The sequence below is a fragment of the Lepidochelys olivacea genome (genome assembly GCF_965140295.1).
Source record: "Lepidochelys olivacea isolate rLepOli2 genome assembly, chromosome: 25".
Classification (NCBI taxonomy): domain Eukaryota; kingdom Metazoa; phylum Chordata; order Testudines; family Cheloniidae; genus Lepidochelys; species Lepidochelys olivacea.
This window is the reverse complement of record NC_140435.1, coordinates 8,145,266-8,165,481: the sequence shown is the minus strand read 5'-3', so window position 1 is coordinate 8,165,481 and position 20,216 is coordinate 8,145,266. Positions and strand designations below refer to the sequence as shown.

At 57.2% G+C, this 20,216-nt stretch overlaps 1 protein-coding gene across 1 annotated transcript; it reads left to right on the top strand.

The window, feature by feature from the left end:
• Positions 1 to 6,398: 6,398 nt before the first annotated feature.
• LOC311513217 (uncharacterized protein) lies at positions 6,399 to 13,367 on the top strand (the record flags this gene model as incomplete). Its single annotated transcript, XM_084614898.1, has 4 exons — positions 6,399 to 6,471; positions 11,118 to 11,300; positions 12,148 to 12,323; positions 12,681 to 13,367. The coding sequence occupies 4 exons, from the start codon at positions 6,399 to 6,401 to the stop codon at positions 13,365 to 13,367; spliced, it is 1,119 nt and encodes a 372-aa protein (XP_084471024.1).
• Between the last annotated feature and the right edge of the window lie 6,849 nt (positions 13,368 to 20,216).

The window sequence follows — 20,216 nt, the reverse complement described above, 5'->3', positions numbered from 1 at the left end:
TAGTGTGACCAGGAGCAAGTCACTCAAGCTGCCCTGTGCCTCAGTTTCCCTCAGTAAAGTGGGGGTAATACTTCCGTGCCTCCCAGGGTGGGGTTACGCAGCTCAGCCTAAATTAGGGCCTGGCGGTATTTGCATGCTGTGATGCTGAGGGTGCCAGATAGAACAGCACAAGGGCCGGCTCTTACACTCCTATGGTCCCTTTTAAGCTGACCTCTAAGTACCAGGGAATGGGGGAAAGTCCGTGGGTGGCAGGTTACCCCATCGCGGCACCTTCCTCTCCAGCAGCTGATTCTGGCTGCTGTTGGAGACAGGCCCCTGGGCTGGATGGACCCTGCTCTGACCCAGTCTGGCCACTGCCAGACACTGTACCAATGGGAATCCCTTGTGGTTGTCGCATTCCTATAGTAAAAGTCCTCTAGGACTTTATGCACTGCCTGTGTTAGGAGTGTCTGGGAGCCCTATGTCCCTATGCCCTAAGGGGGCGGGATAGCTCAGTGGTTGGAGCATTGGCCTGCTAAACCCAGGGTTGTGAGTTCTTGAGGGGGCCATTTAGGGATCTGAGGCAAAAATTGGGGATCGGTCCTGCTTTGAGCAGGGGGTTGGACTAGGTGACCTCCTGAGGTCCCTTCCAACCCTGACATTGTATGACCCAGAGAGAAGTAGGGCAGTGAGCTTTAAGGTCTGATACACCACGTGCTAGCACAGTGGGAAAGGACCTGGCTGACAGAGGGCTCGGTCAGGCGGGTACCAGCTGTAATTGCTTTGTGTCGGGGTACACTGGGACATGAGCCAGGGCGTCCTGAGTTCTAATCCCGGTTCTGACACTCCATGACCTCAGAAACGCCCACATTTTCAGAAAGGCCTGGTCTACACTTAAAAGTTTTCCCGGCATGACTATGTCTGTTAGGAACAGGAAAAAACTCCATGTCCCTGCCCGACACAGCTACGCCAGCAGAAGGCCCAGTGGAGACGCAGCGATACCAGCAAAATGAGTCCTTCTATGGGTACAGATGAGTCTGTTCGGGGAACTGTTTTAAACTACATTGGCAAACGCTGCATCTCCACCAGGACAGCTTGTCGGTTTAGCTCTCCGTAGGCTTGGCAGGATTAGATAAAATGTTGATTTCACCAAACACACACAAAAATATTTCCATCAATAACAGTCAAAATTTACGGCTAGACAAAGTGAGAAACATACTGCTTCAGAACTTAGCGGAGTTTGATTGAAGGGTATTTGCTTTGTATATTTTGCCATGTGATAACAGTTTGCGTTTTAGCGGTTACAAAGTGTTAACTTTTTGGATCTCAACATCTGCTGTTATTAAATCATTATTGTCTGTCCCCCCCCGACCCCCCCTCATAATTTCCCACAACTGTGAAAATTTAAATCAATACAAATCGGGGGGTAGGGGGGATGCTTAAAACCCATAATTTTGCACAAGTGTGAACATTTAAATCAGAAAAAAAAAAAAAAAGCTTCAAACAGAACGTTGATCTCGGTCACAATGGTAAAAACTAGGACCTGAATTCGGCCCAGCCTAGTTAAACGGGCGATCCCTTCTAGTGTAGACAAGGCCGAACTGGACTGACGCCCGCGATAGCTCAGAAACGGGACGCGGGCACCGCCCCAGGGAATTCCATCCTCTGGGTTGGTTCTAGGGTTGACTTCTCCACGTTGAGGAGGAGACGCAGCCTGGCCAGGTGGGGTTGGGACTGCACCTGCACTGGGCTTAGAGCAGGACTTGCAGGGCTTGAATCCTGGGGGCTTGGGCCCTCCCAAGGGAGAGCAGTTGGGGCGGAGGGGAAAGCCCCCAACCCAACTGCTCCTGACTACAACAAAACAAAAAAGAGGCTACAAGAAAGAACAGCTACTATTAGACTCAAGCTAGGGAAACGTGGAGAACTTGCTAAGCAAGATGCCACGCTTCCAGCGACCGTCGCGGGCAGTCAGAAGGAATGGAGGGAGGGCTGGGTCGGCAGGGTCATATATTGAGCGCCATGGAGGCGCCACTCCAGGGGACTCCACAGCCAACCCGACGGGAGCTGCTGGGGGAAAAACTTTCCGACGGCCGAGCACATGGCGCACACACCTAATTGGAATCGATATGAGCGAGCACTCGAAGAAGAACAAAGCAGTGTACACAGGCTTAGTTCTTACGAGCAACCCTACAATAACAAACCAGCGTGCACAATATTGTTCCCACAAGCCACCTTGCAATAACAAACCAGAGTATGTGTGCCTACTTCTTGTTGGCAACCCTACAATAACAACCCAATATACACAGCCTAATTCTCCTGAAAACGTTATGGTAGCAAACCAACTTGCACAGCCCAGCACACACGAGTGACCCTACAATAACACACCAATGCACACCTGATCATCTGGGGGCAGGGGGACGGGGCAGGGACTGAACTCAGGAAATAGATTTGAGTTTCTGAGCTCCACGGTTATTTCTTTTTTCAATAACAACAGAGCCGGGGGGAGACACAAACCCCAAATACCTTGACAGCCCCCTCTTTCCGCCCCCCCGCAACTGCCCTTTGGAGCTGCCCACATGTCTGGCATGGCCATGACCCCTTTGGCAGTTCTCAATGCCTACCCACACGCGCTGCCCTACACCTGGCTCACGGTGGCTGTCCAGTGAGTCGCTTTTGCCAGCGATCGCACGGTCCATTCTGGCGGCCGCTCTTTGGCTGTCAGAGCAAATTAGCTTCGAGCTAAATAATCAATTAGCTGATCCCCTTCTTGACAATTCCCTGGCCCTCAGTGAGAGGTGGGATTAGGGGCCAAGGGACCTTTGTCTGCCAGCCACCCTGGGGGATTAGCACAGATTTGCTGTTTAAAACAGGGGTTGGGGGGGCAGGATTTCATCCCAACTTCTCCCTGCTTTGCGACCCCACGGCTGGGCAGTGGGAGGGGAAGGACTCAAGCCACAAAGGTTCTTGTGGGCAGCCACAAGAGGTTCTGGTTGGGTGGCAAGGGCAGCCCTTTGTATTCACCCCCCAGCCCCAGGCTCTGGCATTAGACCCTCCGAGGGAGCAGCCTGGAGGGGGCAGGGATATTTGCCCCCAGACAAGGTACCCATTGGCACATGAGGTTTGGCTGATATCCTTTCCCACGGGGAAGTGCCGGTGTTCGACGATGTGCGGTTGAGCTGCCGGTCGGGAGAATGGAAACCAAAGCTGCCGTCAGATCATTTCATTTTCGTCGGTGGCACTGCCAGGTGCACTGGACTTTGTATGAGACCAGCAGCTCCTAGCGGCCCGCGCCGATCGGGCCCCCATGGTGCTGGACAGACACAGAGTGAGAGGCAGCTCCTGCTACAATGAGCTTCCAGCATAAATAGCCCAGACAGACGAATGGCAGGAGACAGGGCATTTATCCCCATTCCACGGAGGGGAAACTGAGGCAAGACAGTCAGGGCTAGAATGTCACAAGAACTCAGCATGCCGGGAGTTGAACTGGCCCCACGTCACTGCACCAAGGTCACCTGGGGGGCACATGGCAGAGCAACAAACCCACAGGTTCTGTGTCCCAGCAGAGGGTCGCCCCATGCGCTCAGCCTTCCCCCCTGCTGCAAAGCGATCACTAAACCCCTGAGTCTCTGCAAGGCTGAAGATCTGGCTTGAATTCGGTGGTCACAATGCCGGGACAGGTCCTCGCCTACCTTCGCTGGTGGCTCGACCCCCAAGCGGTGTGCAGGAGGCTCCCCTTCCACAGCCCCCGAGCCTTCCTTGTCCCCAGTTATGGACGCGTCGGCTATGGGGTGGGGGGCACATCTGGGGAACCTTCAGACTCAGGGCCTGCGGTCACAGACCGAGCTCTCCCTCCACATCAACGTCAGGGAGTTGATGGCGGTGCGCCTTGCTTGCCGAGCCTTCCAGGCCCACCTGCAAGGTCGCTACGTGACAGTTCTCACGGACAACACCACAGCCATGTTTTACATCACCAAGCAAGGAGGGGCATGTTCCTCGCCCCTCTGCCAGGAAGCCATTCGACTGTGGGAGTTCTGCATAGCCCGCTCCATTCACCTGGTAGCATCCTTTCTTCCAGGGATCCAGAACACACTGGCGGACCGCCTCAGCAGGTCCTTCCACACCCACGAGTGGTCTCTCCGGCCAGAGGTCATCCACCCCATCTTCCAACGGTGGGGGTTTCCCCAGATCGACCTGTTTGCCACCCACCGCAACAGGAAGTGCCCAGCGTTCTGCTCCTTCCAGGGCCGCAGCCCGGGATCCCTCATGGACACGTTCCTGCTGCCCTGCACAGGTCACCTGCTCTACGCCCTTCCTCCGTTCCCTCTCGGGCATAAGGTCCTGCTCAAAATCCGCAGGGAGGGGGCGAGAGTGATTCTGGTAGCTCCGGAGTGGCCTTGCCCGCTCCCTGCGGTACCCCACGCTGCTGGAGTTGTCGGTGGACATACCGGTCACGCTGCCTCTCCTCCCCGACCTGCTCACTCAGGACCACGGTCACCTCTGCCATCCCGACCTACGGTCCCTCCACCTCACGGCCTGGAAGCTGCAGGGCTGAACCCCATGGAGCTTCTGTGTTCAGACCAAGTAAGACAGGTCCTACTAGGCAGCAGGAAGCCATCCACTAGGGCCACGTATCATAGAATCATAGAATCATAGAATATCAGGGTTGGAAGGGACCCCTGAAGGTCATCTAGTCCAACCCCCTGCTCGAAGCAGGACCAATTCCCAGTTAAATCATCCCAGCCAGGGCTTTGTCAAGCCTGACCTTAAAAACCTCTAAGGAAGGAGATTCCACCACCTCCCTAGGTAACGCATTCCAGTGTTTCACCACCCTCTTAGTGAAAAAGTTTTTCCTAATATCCAACCTAAACCTCCCCCACTGCAACTTGAGACCATTACTCCTCGTTCTGTCATCTGCTACCATTGAGAACAGTCTAGAGCCATCCTCTTTGGAACCCCCTTTCAGGTAGTTGAAAGCAGCTATCAAATCCCCCCTCATTCTTCTCTTCTGCAGGCTAAACAATCCCAGCTCCCTCAGCCTCTCCTCATAACTCATGTGTTCCAGACCCCTAATCATTTTTGTTGCCCTTCGCTGGACTCTCTCCAATTTATCCACATCCTTCTTGTAGTGTGGGGCCCAAAACTGGACACAGAACTCCAGATGAGGCCTCACCAATGTCGAATAGAGGGGGACGATCACGTCCCTCGATCTGGCGAGGGAAGAGATTCTCGTGTTGGTGTGACACCCCCCCTCCAGGTGCCGGTGCCCCTCATTTTGGAGTACCTCCTGCACCTGAAACAGCCAGGCCTGGCGGTGTCCTCCGGAAGGGTTCACCTCGCTGCAATCTCGGCCTTCCCCCCGGGCGCATCTGGCTGCTCTGTCTTCGCCAACCCGATAGTCGGTTGCTTTCTCAAGGGCTTAAACCGTTTATACCCTCAGGTCCGTCAGCCCATCCCTGCGTGGGATCGTAACCTGGTCCTTTCGAGGCTCATGGGGCCCCCGCTTGAACCACTGGCCACGTGCTCCTTCCTGTATCTTTCCTGGAAGACAGCTTTCCTGGTTGCCATTACATCCACGAGGCACGTCTCTGAGCTGAAGGCCCTCACCTTGGAACTGCCTTACATGGCCTTCCACAGGGATAAGGTGAAACTCGGACCGCACCCGGCCTTCGTCCCCAAGGTGATGTCAAACTTCCGCACCAGCCAGGACATTTTCTTGCCCGTCTTTTGCCCGAAACCTCATGCTGGTCCCCGAGAACAGTGGCTGCATTCCCTTGATGTCCGCAGAGCCCTGGCTTTCTACATCGAGCGCACTAAGCCATTCAGAAGATCGACCCAGCTCTTCGTAACATGGCGGACTGGATGAAAGGCCTCCCGGTCTGCTCGCAGAGAATATCCTCCTGGATCACGTCTTGCTATGAGCTGGCCGGGCTGCCGACCCCAGCTCTCACCGTGCACTCCACTAGGGCCCAGGCCTCATCAGTGGTGGTTCTGGCCCAGGTGCCGACCCAGGAAATTTGCAGGGCGGCGACGTGGTCCTCGGAGCACACCTTCACCTCGCATTACGCCGTCATCCGGCACGCCAGGGACAACGTGGCCTTCGGTAGAGCGGTTACAATCTGCGTTTCCTTCACTCCGACCCCACTGCCCAGGTAGGCTTGGGAGTCACCTAACCAGAATTGATACGAGCAAGCACTCAAAGAGGAAAAACCGGTTACTCACCTCTCGTAACTGCTGTTCTTCGAGATGCGTTGCTCACGTTCATTCCAAACCCCCTTCCCCTCTGTCAGAGTAGCCGGCAAGAAGGAAAGGAGGGACGCCGGGTCGGCAGGGTCGTATATTGAGCGTCATGAAGGTGCCACTCCAGGGGGTTCCACAGCCGACCCAGCGGGTGCTGCTAGGGGAAAAACTTTCCGACGGCCATGCACACGGCACGCACACACATGATTGGAATGGACGTGAGCAACACATCTCGAAGAACAACAGTGACAAAAGGTGAGTAACCGTTTTTTATTGTAGGGTGGCTTGTGGGATCTAGGTTGGGTACACTGGTTTGTTATTGTAGGGTTGCTCATAAGACCGTGGCCTCCAGACACTGGTTTATTATTGTAGGATACCTTGTGGGATCTAGGTTGGGTACACTGGTTTGTTATTGTAGGGTTGCTCATAAGACCGTGGCCTCCAGACACTGGTTTGTTATTGTAGGGTACCTTGTGGGATCTAGGTTGGGTACACTGGTTTGTTATTGTAGGGTTGCTCATAAGACCGTGGCCTCCAGACACTGGTTTGTTATTGTAGGGTACCTTGTGGGATCTAGGTTGGGTACACTGGTTTGTTATTGTAGGGTTGCTCATAAGAACATGGCCTCCAGACACTGGTTTGTTATTGTAGGGTGCCTTGTGGGATCTAGGTTGGGTACACTGGTTTGTTATTGTAGGGTTGCTCATAAGAACGTGGCCTCCAGACACTGGTTTGTTATTGTAGGGTGCCTTGTGGGATCTAGGTTGGGTACACTGGTTTGTTATTGTAGGGTTGGTTGTTCAGGGGGTGCAAAACCATGCAAAAAGAAGCAGCAAAATGTTCTGTATGAAATTCCATGAGCCAAAAGTTGGCTTATGGGACCTTTGTGAGCTCGATGTGTGGGGGGGACTGCACTGGACTAAGAAGCAGGGGCGTTGGGTTCCCGAACTGTCTGCTAACTCGCCGTGGGACCTGGGGTGCCCCTGCCAGCCTGGAAGGAGAGGAGTGAGTTAGTGAGTCCTTTGTCTTGTCCGTGTGGACTGGAAGATCCGGGGGGGGAGGGGGGGGCGGGCGGAGTGGGGGCTGAGTCTCAGTCTGGGCCTGAGCAGCGCCTGGTCTTGGCTGGGCTGTTACGTGCGACTGCAAAACATCAGACTGATTCAGCGCTTCGAGGGCTGCATGGAAAGCTGGCAGCGAAGGGGAAGGGCTGTTGTTTGATTCGCCGACTCGAAAATCCTCACTAGCTGCGATGGCCTGTGTTTGTGTCTGTGTCCCCCCATGTTTGTGTGTGCGAACCTGGTAGGACTCACACCATTCCAGCCCCACCACTGCCGTGGGCCCTGCAGTCTGGGGGCAGCTTTTAAATTCCTTCTCCCCACAGCCCGCCAGGGAAGGATCTCAATGCTCTGCAGTTACAGGCTGCACTCGGCAGACAGGAACTCCCAGCCCCAGGCTCGCCATGCCCATTCCATAGCTGGGTAAACTGAGGTACGGAGGTGTGTGGGGTCGGGAGGGGAAATGATTTGCCCGAGGTCACACAGGAGGCCAGTGGAGTAGAACCCAGGAGTCCTCAGCTGCCCTGTTCACTAGGCAATGCCACCTGCCGTCTGTCGAACAACCGAACCAGCAAGAGGGTGCGGGGGGAGGGGATGGTGGAGAGGGGTGGGGGTCCGCAGCCCAACCCTCTGCATTCTTCCACCCCTGCCCGCGTCTAATCCACAGCCTGAATGGGGAATAATGGGACCCCCATGAGCTGAGCCCAGCTTAGAAACCATTGCGATTCCCTTTGGAGAGGACGAAAACCAAATCCCTAATCTGGCTGGAGGCTTCCCCCAGCCCCATTGGTTGGCAGCTGCAACAGGCAGAGGGGGGTATGGGCTGATCCCTTTTAAATAGCCCAGGGCAGAGAAGCTGGGAGAAATTTTGGCCGTGGTTCCCCATAGCCCTGGGGCCCTCTGTCGTGGGGAGAAGAGGAGGCTGGTGTCCTTCCTGGGCAGGTCAGAAGAGGTGAGAGAGCCTGCGGGGGGCGGGGGGGTTGGATGTGGGGGATCCTTGGGGTGTTTCAGGGTGATACTGTCAGCAGAGTCCCCAGGAAGCAGGATGCGCCAGGGAGATCGGAGAGCTGCCAGCCCAGTGCCTAGGGTGGGTGCTGATCACACAGGCCTGGACTCCCCTCTGCCGGAGGGAGGGGGGACAGGGAGCAGCCCATGTGCCTCAAGAAAAACGACCCTTTGTCATCAGCATGGGTCAGCTGGGTGGTCCCGAAAGCGGGGGATGGATCGGGCGGGTGAGAGACAGGCACAGAGTGGGGAGATGCAGTGCCAGGCTCCCTTTCCCCAGCTTTGCCCTCCGATCCTGCCCACCGTCCTCCTGCTATGCCAGCCCTGGGCTCTCCCCATACACACCGCTCTGCTGATGCCCCTCACTCCTGATCTGCAGCCCCCTGCTATGCCCGCCCACAGCTCTGCTGGCTGCCCTTCGGCCTGAGCCCCTTGGGCGCGGAGAGGCCGGGGACCTGACTCCCCGGTGCTCCTCGCAGCCGTGTGCAGTCACAGCCGTGCAAGGTGGGCGTGAATGCTTCCAGACAGAACGGTGATGCTTTGCATGCGCACTGCACTAGCGTGCACGACTGCACTAGCTGCAGGGCAATGGAGGCTCAGGCCCCGGGTACCGAGAGGCAAAAGGTATCACAGCATTATCCCCATGGGACCCCGGGAGACCACGCCCGCCTTTCCTCTCTCTTTGGTTCTACACCGGAGTAGGGCTGCCCCATGGCCAGCCAGCCCCCTTTGCTCTTCCACCTGCCTCTGCTCAGGCCTGCAGGTGACAGCTGCCGCGACTCTGAGAAGTGGAAAGCTGGCCCTTTAAGTGGAGGGGTGGGGGGAACGTTGTAGGAAAGGTTAGCTCTAGAGTGGGCTGGAAAATGGAATTGATGTCCTGAATCGGGATGAAACGTCGAAATTTTCAGCAAAACAGAAATTCCAAAAACCAGTTGATTTGGACCTCTTCCCGTAATGGGAAATATTAAAATAACATTGACCAGGGGCTCTGTAAAGACAGTGTCATCTTACGAACAGAAACGCCGAAATGCGCTTAGCCCAAAGGAAGCCGAGAGGAAACGTCGGTACCTTATCGAACAAGACGGGGATGAAACGGTTCATTTCCAGACGTGCTGCTCTCCCCACTTCACAAAAGAGGAGCTCAGACACTGAGGGTCCGTCTACACTGCCATAAATCCCCGCGGCGCCACGTCTCAGAGCCCGGGTCAACTGATCTGGGCTTGCGCAATGGGGCTAAAAATAGGGCCCAGAGCTCAGGCTCCAGCCCGAGTGTGAGCGTCCACATGGCTGTTCCTAGCCCCGTGCTGCAAGCCTGAATCAGTTGACCCAGCCTCTGAGACTCGCTGCCGTGGTTTTCTGCAGTGTGGATGTACCCTGCACTGCACTGTAAACCCAGGTCTGTGGTGTCGGGGATTCCAAGCCTGTGCTTGAGCATCCACACTGCTTTGTGAACCTGGGCTCTCAGTTGCTGGACCCGGGTCTCACATACGTCCATATTGCGCTACCCAGACTGGACTCGGCTCTGCAGCTTAAGCTGCATCCACACGGCGAAATGACAGGGCTCGGACCAAATCTCTGGGAGCCTTGGGCTCTGACCCACTCCACTAACAGAGCTCTAGGACCTGGTCCTGGCTGACTTGACTCAGGCTGATTTGTGTGTGGACAGAAGCAGGGCTTGGGCTCAAACCTGAAGTCAGCACCTGGACTGGGTGTGCAGAGCTCACATATCCTAGGGTCACATGGGCACCTACCCAGTGCCATTCCCTAACCACTGGGCTAGACTTCCCCTGCCCAGAGGTGCCCTGCCTACAGGAAGTTATTGGTGAACTGGCTGGAGATCAGAGAAGTGCAGCAGAGCTGGTGGATGGATCGTTGGTTTATCAGGCAGGGCTAAAGCATCATCTGGATCAATGCTGCCCAAGGGCAGTTCTGAGACAAGGGGGGATTGCGTGTATGAATGCCATGGGGGGGGGATGGTTTTGGGGAGCCCGCAGGCATATTACTAGGAATCCTGGGTACAAAGCGCTCCCCAGCCATAGGCATGTGCACATACCCTCACCCCCATGTATGCCCTGAGCATGTGGGGTGCTTGGGGAGGGGAAGAAACACGGGATGTGGGTGAGGGGCATTGCTCTTAGCTGGCCTTGTTCCACACCGACCGCCCCCCTTGCTCTGATTGGTTCAGAACGGTTGGCATCAGAAATAAAGGGGAGCTCGGTGACGGAAGAAGCCGTTTATGCCAAGGGCTGGCGTCACAGCTGCCGGCCTGGGGGATCTGGGGCTCTGTCCCACCCTGAGGGGCACGGCGAGGGTCCGTTTGTGTGTACAGGGCCATATGAAGGGGGTCTGTGGAAGTGGTAAGTACAGACACCCACCACCAGGGTGGATAGACGTGTGTATAGCTGAGGGCTCGAAGCGTGACCTGTGACCTGCTGGGTGACCTGGGGTAAGTCACAGCCGTGCTCCGTGCCTCAGTTTCCCTTCCCACCCATTGCCTGTCTGATCCATTTAGACTGTCAGTTCCCTGAGGGCAGGGTCTCCCTCTCCCTGGGTGTACAGCACCCTGCGCGCCAGACCCCGAGCTTTGGCCAAGGCCTCTAGATGTTCCTGGAATACAAAGAATAAACAATAATTCAGGCCACATATTTGAGGCCCAAATCTCTGCGTTAGGAGATCACTGGCATGCTCTGTCCTCCCTCTCTCTGCCAGGCACTGCCCTGCTGCCCCAACCCTCCCAGGCAGAACCCCGGATGCTCCCCCCTCTCCCTACACGGCCGCTGGGGTGCAGCTGACTTGCTCTCTTTACGGTGACTATATTTTAAAGCTGCCTTTTGTTTCCAGGGCCTTGGTGTGAGACCCCCGGCTGCCAGCTGGGCCCCTCCATGTACTACCTCGGCGAGGGTGCTCAGACCCTCGGCAGCATGAACCCCCTCTCCCTGAACTACAGCCTGAACCAGCTGCTGCCCGCCCCGGCCCCACAACCCTCCTCCCTGCGTGCAGTGAGCGTGGTGGATCGGCTAGCAGGTAGGGTGGGCGAGGAGCGGGGGTCTGGCTTGGGGGGAGCAGGGCGTGGCGCGAGGCATTGCCAATTTACCGGGGTTGTGCGGAAAACTGCAGCAAAGATTGGGAGCTGCCCGGACAGTGCTGGGGGCCGGAGCAGCAGCCTAAGCCCCGTGATGCTGTGATCTAAGGACGCAGGGCCAGGACCCACGGACACACCTGGCCTATTGCAGTCACGTTCCTTATAGGAAATGTACCAGATGGGGACCCCTGAGCTGGGCCTTGCCCCCACCTCTCCGTGTGGGTAGTGTCCAGTACTGGAGATCTCTCCCTGAGCGGGGACGACGGGGTCCCGCTCTGCTCCCCAGTAGGAATAAATGGTCGGGCCTCAGGCGGGTTCGGTAGCTGGGAAGCCTCCAAGGAAAGCCGCTAGGGTAAGACATGCTGCTGGCCACAGGGGTCTGAGCCAGCTGCATCGTGGTGTGTGGGGCACTGCGCTGCGGCGGGAAGGGGCATCAGGTCCTTAAAGGTCCCTGTGGTACTTTAATTTTCACAAGATCAGGAATTTGAACTCAGGTGTCCTGGCCAAATTCCAGCATGGGCGATGCCATTGGCCCTGCCCAGATCTGCCCCGAGAAGTCTTCTTCAGCTTCTCTTCCAACTGGTTGTGCAGCATTGCTGTGGGCTGTGAAACAGCTGCCATGCCCTACCCCAGAGGTGGCTGCATTTCAGTGGTGGGTGGATGACCTCAAGTGAAGCATGTTGAGGTGCTTTCTGAGGATTGTTTTTCTGTGGCAGGGCAGGCCCCAGGAGTTGACTCCACCCTGAGGATTTGAGTTCTTTCATTCCAGTCCCTCTCCTTGCTCCCCAGAGCTCCTGCTGGAAGCACGCTACGGGATCCCCCGGAAGCAGCGCCGGAGCCGCACGGCATTCACCGGCCCCCAGCTGGAGGCACTGGAGACAGCCTTTGAGAAAACCCACTACCCCGACGCAGTGACCAGGGAGCGGCTGGCTGTGCTCATCAACCTGCCCGAGGCCAGGGTCCAGGTAACCCCAACGGGCGCCCCGCACCCACGCCCTGGGGAGCTGCAGACCGGGCTGGATCTGGGCTGCCAGTGGCTCCCTTGGGAGCTGGGCTGGGGGGGGGGGTCTGGCTCTTTCAGGAACTTACCCTTTCGGGTCCCTCTGCCTCCCCCACCCCATGGGACTGGCCTGTATCTCCCCCTCCATCTAGACTGTGTGGGGCAGGGAACCATGGTGCTGTCATGCCTTTGGGCAGGTCTGTGCCCCCCTTGAGGGGGAAGAACGCCCCAGCAAGCGCGGGTGGGTCCCACGTGCACGGTGCAGGCCGCTGGCCGACACCGGCTGAGTCATTAATCATCCCTTTGGCCCCTCCCCTGCCAGGTGTGGTTCAAAAACCGCCGGGCCAAGTTCCGCAAGGGCCAGCGTCAGCAGCCGGACCTGGGGGAGACGGCGAGCCCCAGGGGGGCAGACAGCGCAGCGGGGCGCTCCCTGCTGGGGCCGAGGCTCCGGCCCGTGGCCGAGGGCAGCCCGCCAGGAGCAGAGCATCTCCCGGCCGCTGCGAAGAAGGCCCGGGGTGGTGCGGTGCTGCCCTCCCGGTATCCCCCAGGGGACCCTCAGCCAGTGCCCAGCGGGATTTGGCCTCTGGAGGGGACGTGGCCAGGGACAGATCTGAAAAGTGGAGGCCTCGCTGGGCCGAGGAGCAACCTGAGACTGAACTATCTGCCGGCATTCCCCTTTCCGCCCTACTGGCCGGCTGGGTACGGTCCCTGGCCGGATGGAGCGACCCAAACACCTGCCAGGAGCCAGGCAGGCTGGGGCTGCCCCGTTCCGCACCAGCTCGCCCCACTACCACCCTGCGCCCTGATCCACCACACCGGGCCCACCCTGACCTGCCTTGAACCCGCAAGCCCCATGTCGGGCTGGGCTGAGACCCAGTTGTGTCGCGTCGCTTGTGTGAACTCCCACCGGGGCAGGAGCCCAGCGGCGATGGCTGGGTGTGGGGGGGTTTCCTGCCCTGCGAGCTCCGTGCTGACGCAGGATGGGGATGGGGGGTTCGTGGCCGAATAGACTGTCTGTGTGTCTCAATAAAATGGGTGCGTCTCAATAAAATCCCTTCCCGCATGGCTTCCATGGCCCTTCCCCTTGCCTGAATTCCTCCCTTGCTCGTCTTTAGCCAGCGTCTGGGTTCCAGGCCGCGCCGGCTCGCCCCTGCTCCCCGGGGTGCTGGCCGGGCGGGGCCCAGGGACCGGGGTGCACGCTGGCCCCAGGGGACCTGGGATGAACAGTTACAGCCCCCTGCTGCTGGACCATTTGTGGGCAGCCAGCCAGACCGCGCTGATGTTTGCTGCCGGGGGGGCCGTGGCCTCAGTGCTCCCCCAAAGAGCCCAGAGACACCAGCTGAGACCCCTCTGAAGATACCAGAGGTGGGGCGGGGAACCCAGGGCCCATTTAGGGGGGGTGTGAGTGGGGGAGGGGCAAGTTCACCCTTCCCCGCCTTCCCCCTACCCCTTTGGGGATAGTGGGGCTGGGGACCCTGGTTCTCCTTTGCTTCCTCCGAAACAGCTTCCCCTGAGTTTTGAGGTTCAGGTTCCCAGCAGTCTGGAGCCTCTGACACACAGAGCAGCAGGTCCCGTTCTCTCCACCAGGGGGCAGTGGTGCAGAGGCTCACGCCCCACAGCTCATTACTGGAGTGAAGTGGTCCTGCGAGGGTTAACCAGGTGCCCCAGTGGGCTATGGGGTGGAGGGTTGGTTGGCCAATGGAAGGCCCCCCCCCCCATTCAGTGAAACAAGGCAGCAGCCAGTTCCCAGCCTGCAGTCCTGGGAGCAGAGCTTGGACAACAGTTACCACGTCCTTACATCAATCGGTCGCCCAGCGATACGCCCCAGGAGGAATCGTTCCCCGGCTGTTCTTGGGGGCTCTGCCATGAGCACTGAAGGGGTGGGCCGGCTGGAGCAGAGGGGGAGTGTGGGTCAGCCCTGGAGGAGGGGCGCCGGTACCCTGCACCCCAGGAGCCTAGAGGGCGGGCAGGCTGGTGCCAGGATGAGGGGTGCAGGGGCCATGGACACGCCTCAGAGCAGAGCTGGATGGTGCAGATGGAGCCAGCATCTTACCAGGTAAAGGGGGAGGATAGAGACGCCCCCAGCCAGGGGATCCCCCTCCCGCATTTTCTCATTATCTGTTCAGCTCCCACCGTGGCATCTAACAGCCAGCAACAGGACAGGGAGGAGCTGGGGGCTTGGTTCTGTCCCAGGGGAAAGCGGGTGAAAGTTGCTCCCAGCTGAGGGCGGTGGAGAGCCCAAGCTGCTCTCAGCTGGTCCCCCGGCCCCCTGGCTGTATGAGCAGAGGCGGAGGACTGGATGGCGGCTGGCCTCCCCGCCTGGTCCCTGGCATGGTGCCCCCAGCTCCAGACAGGGTGCGTTGGCCAGCTTGGCCAGAGGACTCCGGGGTGCCCAGCCAGCCCTGGTCTGGGGAGAGCCGGGTCCTTCACGGAGCTGGGTCCTGGTGTCTCTTCTATCTGAGGCTAGACACCAGGCGCTGCAGAGGGGCCCGGAGCACGGTCGCCCATCAGCCTCAGGGCGTGGGTGCCTGACACGGTCGCTCCAGAGCCTCTGACACGTCCAGGAGGGGGTTTACCCTCTGGCCCCCAGCGCGTGGCCTGAGAAGAGAACTGGCTGCCGCTGGCTGAATTGCTCTGCCCTCTGTGGCAGGGAGGGAAGCCCCAGCCCTTCTCTCCTCGGGCTGATCCATCCCCCCCCCCGCTCAGGGGCCTTGCTACGGGGTCTGCAGCAGGGCCGTGACCCCCGCTCATGGATCCAGGGTGGGGCGCAGCCCTTCTTGCTGGCAGAGACCCGCAGCGTGGGCTAGCCGTGGCTGGTTGGGTAGCTACTCACAGAGGCTCTGGAAGGTGGGAGTGTTAGGCTGTGGGCCCAAGAGGGTATCCTGGAGAGCTGGCGATGCTGCAGAACCTGGTCCATTCCTGGCTCACTGCGGGAGGAGAGGGCATTGGGGATGCAGTGTATTCACCCTGGCTAACATACCAGGAGCCATTGGACAAGAGTCAAAGGGTGGGAGGGGAAACTGAGGCATGGAGAGGGGAAGGGACTTGCCCCAGGTCACCCAGCAAAGCAGGGGCGGGACCAGGAAAGGGACCCAGGTCTCCTGAGTCATAGCCCCCAGGCTGCGTCCACTAGACAATGCTGCCTCCAGCAAGAGCAGGCCCACTTCATCCCGAGTGCAACCCCCTGAAACCGTGTTGGGGGTGTTTTACACATGCAAATGCCAGTTTGCACGTCCGGGTTTACATGTTGTGGGCATGAAGTAGGTAGTGGGGAGGAGATCCTGGCCCCATAGAAGTCAATGGCAAACTGCTGCTGACCTCAGTAGGGCCAGGAGTTCACCCCAAGGGTGGAAAATGTGACCCTGGGCATTTCCTGGGGTGCTATATCTGATTTCAAAGCAGATGTTCCAACTATCCCACCCCCGTCCCCGATTTGGGTCTCTCAGGGTGGTGATCGGATATGGACAGATTGTGTCCTAGTGGCTTGGAATGGGAACTTTCTCAGCAGCTCCTGGACCCACCCTGGTGCCCGTGCGATGCATGTCTCCTGCACACACAGGCATGGCCACTGCGGCTGTGATTACACCTCCCCCTGGCCCATCACCCTGTCGCTTGGTACCATTGTGCCAAGGCAGAAACGCAGCCAGAAGAGGGCATGTTGTCCTGCCCACACTGCTCTCGGGCTCCCTGGATTGGGCTGGGGGCCAGCCAGAGCCAAGATCAGCTAAAGACCTTCCCAACGACGCTCTGCCCTGACCGGTGACAGTCAGTGCTTGGAGCTCTCTGAGGGTGAGCAGGAGCATTGTGGGATAGTGCTGGGTGGACTTCCTCCAGCTGGCAGGGTGAGGTGTGGGATGGGCATGTTGGCCACTGTCCAAGACAGGGCTGGATGGACCCTAGGTCTGAACCAGCCTGGCGAGGCCGAGGTGTCTCCTGCTCTCAGCACTAGACCATGCTCCCCTCTCCTGCTGGTAATAGAACCCAGGAGTCCCGACAATTGCCTGCTCCAGCCGGGTATTGTAAGAGCCCAGGCAGGATTTCTTCGGGCAGGGGCTGGTCCGCCTTTGCGCTGTGCTGGGACCCTGCAGTGAGAGCAATGGGCTGGCCCCTGGGCGGTGCTGACTGCGTGGGAATTCACTGGCTAACCAACTCCCCGGTTGAGCATCGTGCGAGCTGGGGAGTGATGGTGGCGCCCGCATGAATGTGGCACAGTCTGGGCAGGAGCTTCCCATCTCTGGCAGGCTCTGCGGAGGTGTCTCAGCCCCTTGGCACACCCACACACGCTCCTCCGGCTCCTGGGAGTTTCCTGAGAAGCGATGCTCTGCGGGCCGCGACACCCAGTTGGCTGAAGAGCTGGTGATCGGTACAGGCCGCAGACCCAGCCAACTTCATTGCTTCCTGGAAGGCCGATCTCCAGCACCGGCAGGTTAGTGCGTTAGCTCTGTCTCAGGGGCCTCTCCCCGTTTCTCTGTCCTATCTTGGGCTGTTTCCTAGTGATGCAGCGAGTGGCAGTGGGCGAAATGTGGAGAGGCTGAGTTAGCCCTGGTCTACACTAGGACTTTAGGTCGAATTTAGCAGCGTTAAATCGATGTAAACCTGCACCCGTCCACACAATGAAGCCCTTTATTTTGACTTAAATGGCTCTTAAAATCAATTTTCTTACTCCACCCCGACAAGGGGATTAGCGCTTAAATCAGCCTTGCCGGGTCGAATTTGGGATACTGTGGACACAATTCGACGGTATTGGCCTCCGGGAGCTATCCCAGAGTGCTCCATTGTGATCGCTCTGGACAGCGCTCTCAACTCAGATGCACTGTCCAGGTAGACAGGAAAAGAACCGCAAACTTTTGAATCTCATTTCCTGTTTGGCCAGCGTGGCAAGCTGCAGGTGACCGTGCAGAGCTCATCAGCACAGGTGACCATGATGGAGTCGCAGACTCGCAAAAGAGCTCCAGCACGGACCGAACGGGAGGTACAGGATCTGATCGCTGTTTGGGGAGAGGAATCCGTGCTATCAGAACTCCGTTCCAGTTTTCGAAATGCCAAAACCTTTGTCAAAATCTCCCAGGGCATGAAGGACAGAGGCCATAACAGGGACCCGAAGCAGTGCTGCCTGAAACTTAAAGAGCTGAGGCAAGCCTACCAGAAAACCAGAGGGGCGAACGGCCGCTCCGGGTCAGAGCCCCAAACATGCCGCTTCTATGATGAGCTGCATGCCATGTTAGGGGGTTCAGCCACCACTACCCCAGCCGTGTTGTTTGACTCCTTCAATGGAGATGGAGGCAATACGGAAGCAGGTTTTGGGGACGAAGAAGATGATGATGATGATGAGGTTGTAGATAGCTCACAGCAAGCAAGCGGAGAAACCGGTTTTCCCGACAGCCAGGATCTGTTTCTCACCCTGGACCTGGAGCCAGTACCCCCCGAACCCACCCAAGGCTGCCTCCTGGACCCAGCAGGCGGAGAAGGGACCTCCGGTGAGTGTACCTTTTAAGATACTACACATGGTTTAAAAGCAAGCATGTGAAAGGATTACTTTGCCCTGGCATTCGCGGCTCTCCTGGATGGACTCCCAAAGCTTTTGCAAAAGGTTTCTGGGGAGGGCAGCCTTATTGCGTCCTCCATGGTAGGACACTTTACCACTCCAGGCCAGTAACACGTACTCAGGAATCATTGTACAACAAAGCATTGCAGTGTATGTTTGCTGGCGTTCAGACAACATCCGTTCTTTATCTCTCTGTGTTATCCTCAGGAGAGTGAGATATAATTCATGGTCACCTGGTTGAAATAGGGTGCTTTTCTTCAGGGGACACTCAGAGGTGCCCGTTCCTGCTGGACTGTTTGCCTGTGGCTGAACAGAAATGTTCCCCGCTGTTAGCCACAGGGAGCGGGGAAGGTTGAGGGGGTAGTCACGCGGTGGGGGGAGGCAAAATGCGACCTTGTAATGAAAGCACATGTGCTATGTATGTAATGTTAACAGCAAGGTTTATCCTGAAAGAGTGTAGCCACTGTTTTATAAAATGTGTCTTTTTAAATACCGCTGTCCCTTTTTTTTTTCTCCACCAGCTGCATGTGTTTCAATGATCACAGGATCTTCTCCTTCCCAGAGGCTAGTGAAGATTAGAAAGAAAAAAAAACGCACTCGAGATGAAATGTTCTCCGAGCTCATGCTGTCCTCCCACACTGACAGAGCACAGACGAATGCGTGGAGGCAGACAATGTCAGAGTGCAGGAAAGCACAAAATGACCGGGAGGAGAGGTGGCGGGCTGAAGAGAGTAAGTGGCGGGCTGAAGAGAGTAAGTGGCGGGCTGAAGACAGGGCTGAAGCTCTAATGTGGCAGCAGCGTGATGAGAGGAGGCAGGATTCAATGCTGAGACTGCTGCAGGACCAAACCAGAATGCTCCAGTGTATGGTTGAGCTGCAGCAAAGGCAGCTGGAGCACAGACTGCCACTACAGCCCCTGTGTAACCAACTTCCCTCCTCCCCAAATTCCATAGCCTCCACACCCAGACGCCCAAGAACGTGGTGGTGGGGGGGGGCCTCCGGCCAACCAGCCATTCCACCACAGAGGATTGCCCAAAAAACAGAAGGCTGACATTCAATAAATTTTAAAGTTGTAAACTTTTAAAGTGCTGTGTGGCATTTTCCTTCCCTCCTCCACCACCCCTCCTGGGCTACCTTGGTAGTCATCCCCTATTTGTGTGATGAATGAATAAAGAATGCATGAATGTGAAGCAACAATGACTTTATTGCCTCTGCAAGCGGTGATCAAAGGGAGGAGGGGAGGGTGGTTAGCTTACAGGGAAGTAGAGTGAACCAAGGGGTGGGGGGTTTCATCAAGGAGAAACAAACAGAACTTTCACACCGTAGCCTGGCCAGTCATGAAACTGGTTTTCAAAGCTTCTCTGATGCGTACTGCACCCTCCTGTGCTCTTCTAACTGCCCTGGTGTCTGGCTGCGCGTAACCAGCAGCCAGACGATTTGCCTCAACCTCCCACCCCGCCATAAACGTCTCCCCCTTACTCTCACAGATATTGTGGAGCACACAGCAAGCAGTAATAACAGTGGGAATATTGGTTTCGCTGAGGTCTAAGCGAGTCAGTAAACTGCGCCAGCGCGCCTTTAAACATCCAAATGCACATTCTACCACCATTCTGCACTTGCTCAGCCTGTAGTTGAACAGCTCCTGACCACTGTCCAGGCTGCCTGTGTACGGCTTCATGAGCCATGGCATTAAGGGGTAGGCTGGGTCCCCAAGGATAACTATGGGCATTTCAACATCCCCAACAGTTATTTTCTGGTCTGGGAATAAAGTCCCTTCCTGCAGCTTTTGAAACAGACCAGAGTTCCTGAAGATGAAAGTGTCGTGTACCTTTCCCGGCCATCCCACGTCGATGTTGGTGAAACATCCCTTGTGATCCACCAGAGCTTGCAGCACTATTGAAAAGTACCCCTTGCGGTTTATGTACTCGGCGGCTTGGTGCTCCGGTGCCAAGATAGGGATATGGGTTCCGTCTATAGCCCCACCACAGTTAGGGAATCCCTTGATATCAGCAGATCTTTGATTGCGTTGGCTACTTGCATCACAGCAGCCCCCACAGTAGATTTGCCCACTCCAAATTGATTCCCAACTGACCGGTAGCTGTCTGGCATTGCAAGCTTCCACAGGGCTATCGCCACTTGCTTCTCAACTGTGAGGGCTGCTCTCATCTTGGTATTCATGCGCCTCAGGGCAGGGGAAAGCAAGTCACAAAGTTCCATGAAAGTGCCCTTACGCATGCAAAAGTTTCGCAGCCACTGGGAATCGTCCCAGACCTGCAACACTATGCGGTCCCACCAGTCTGTGCTTGTTTCCCG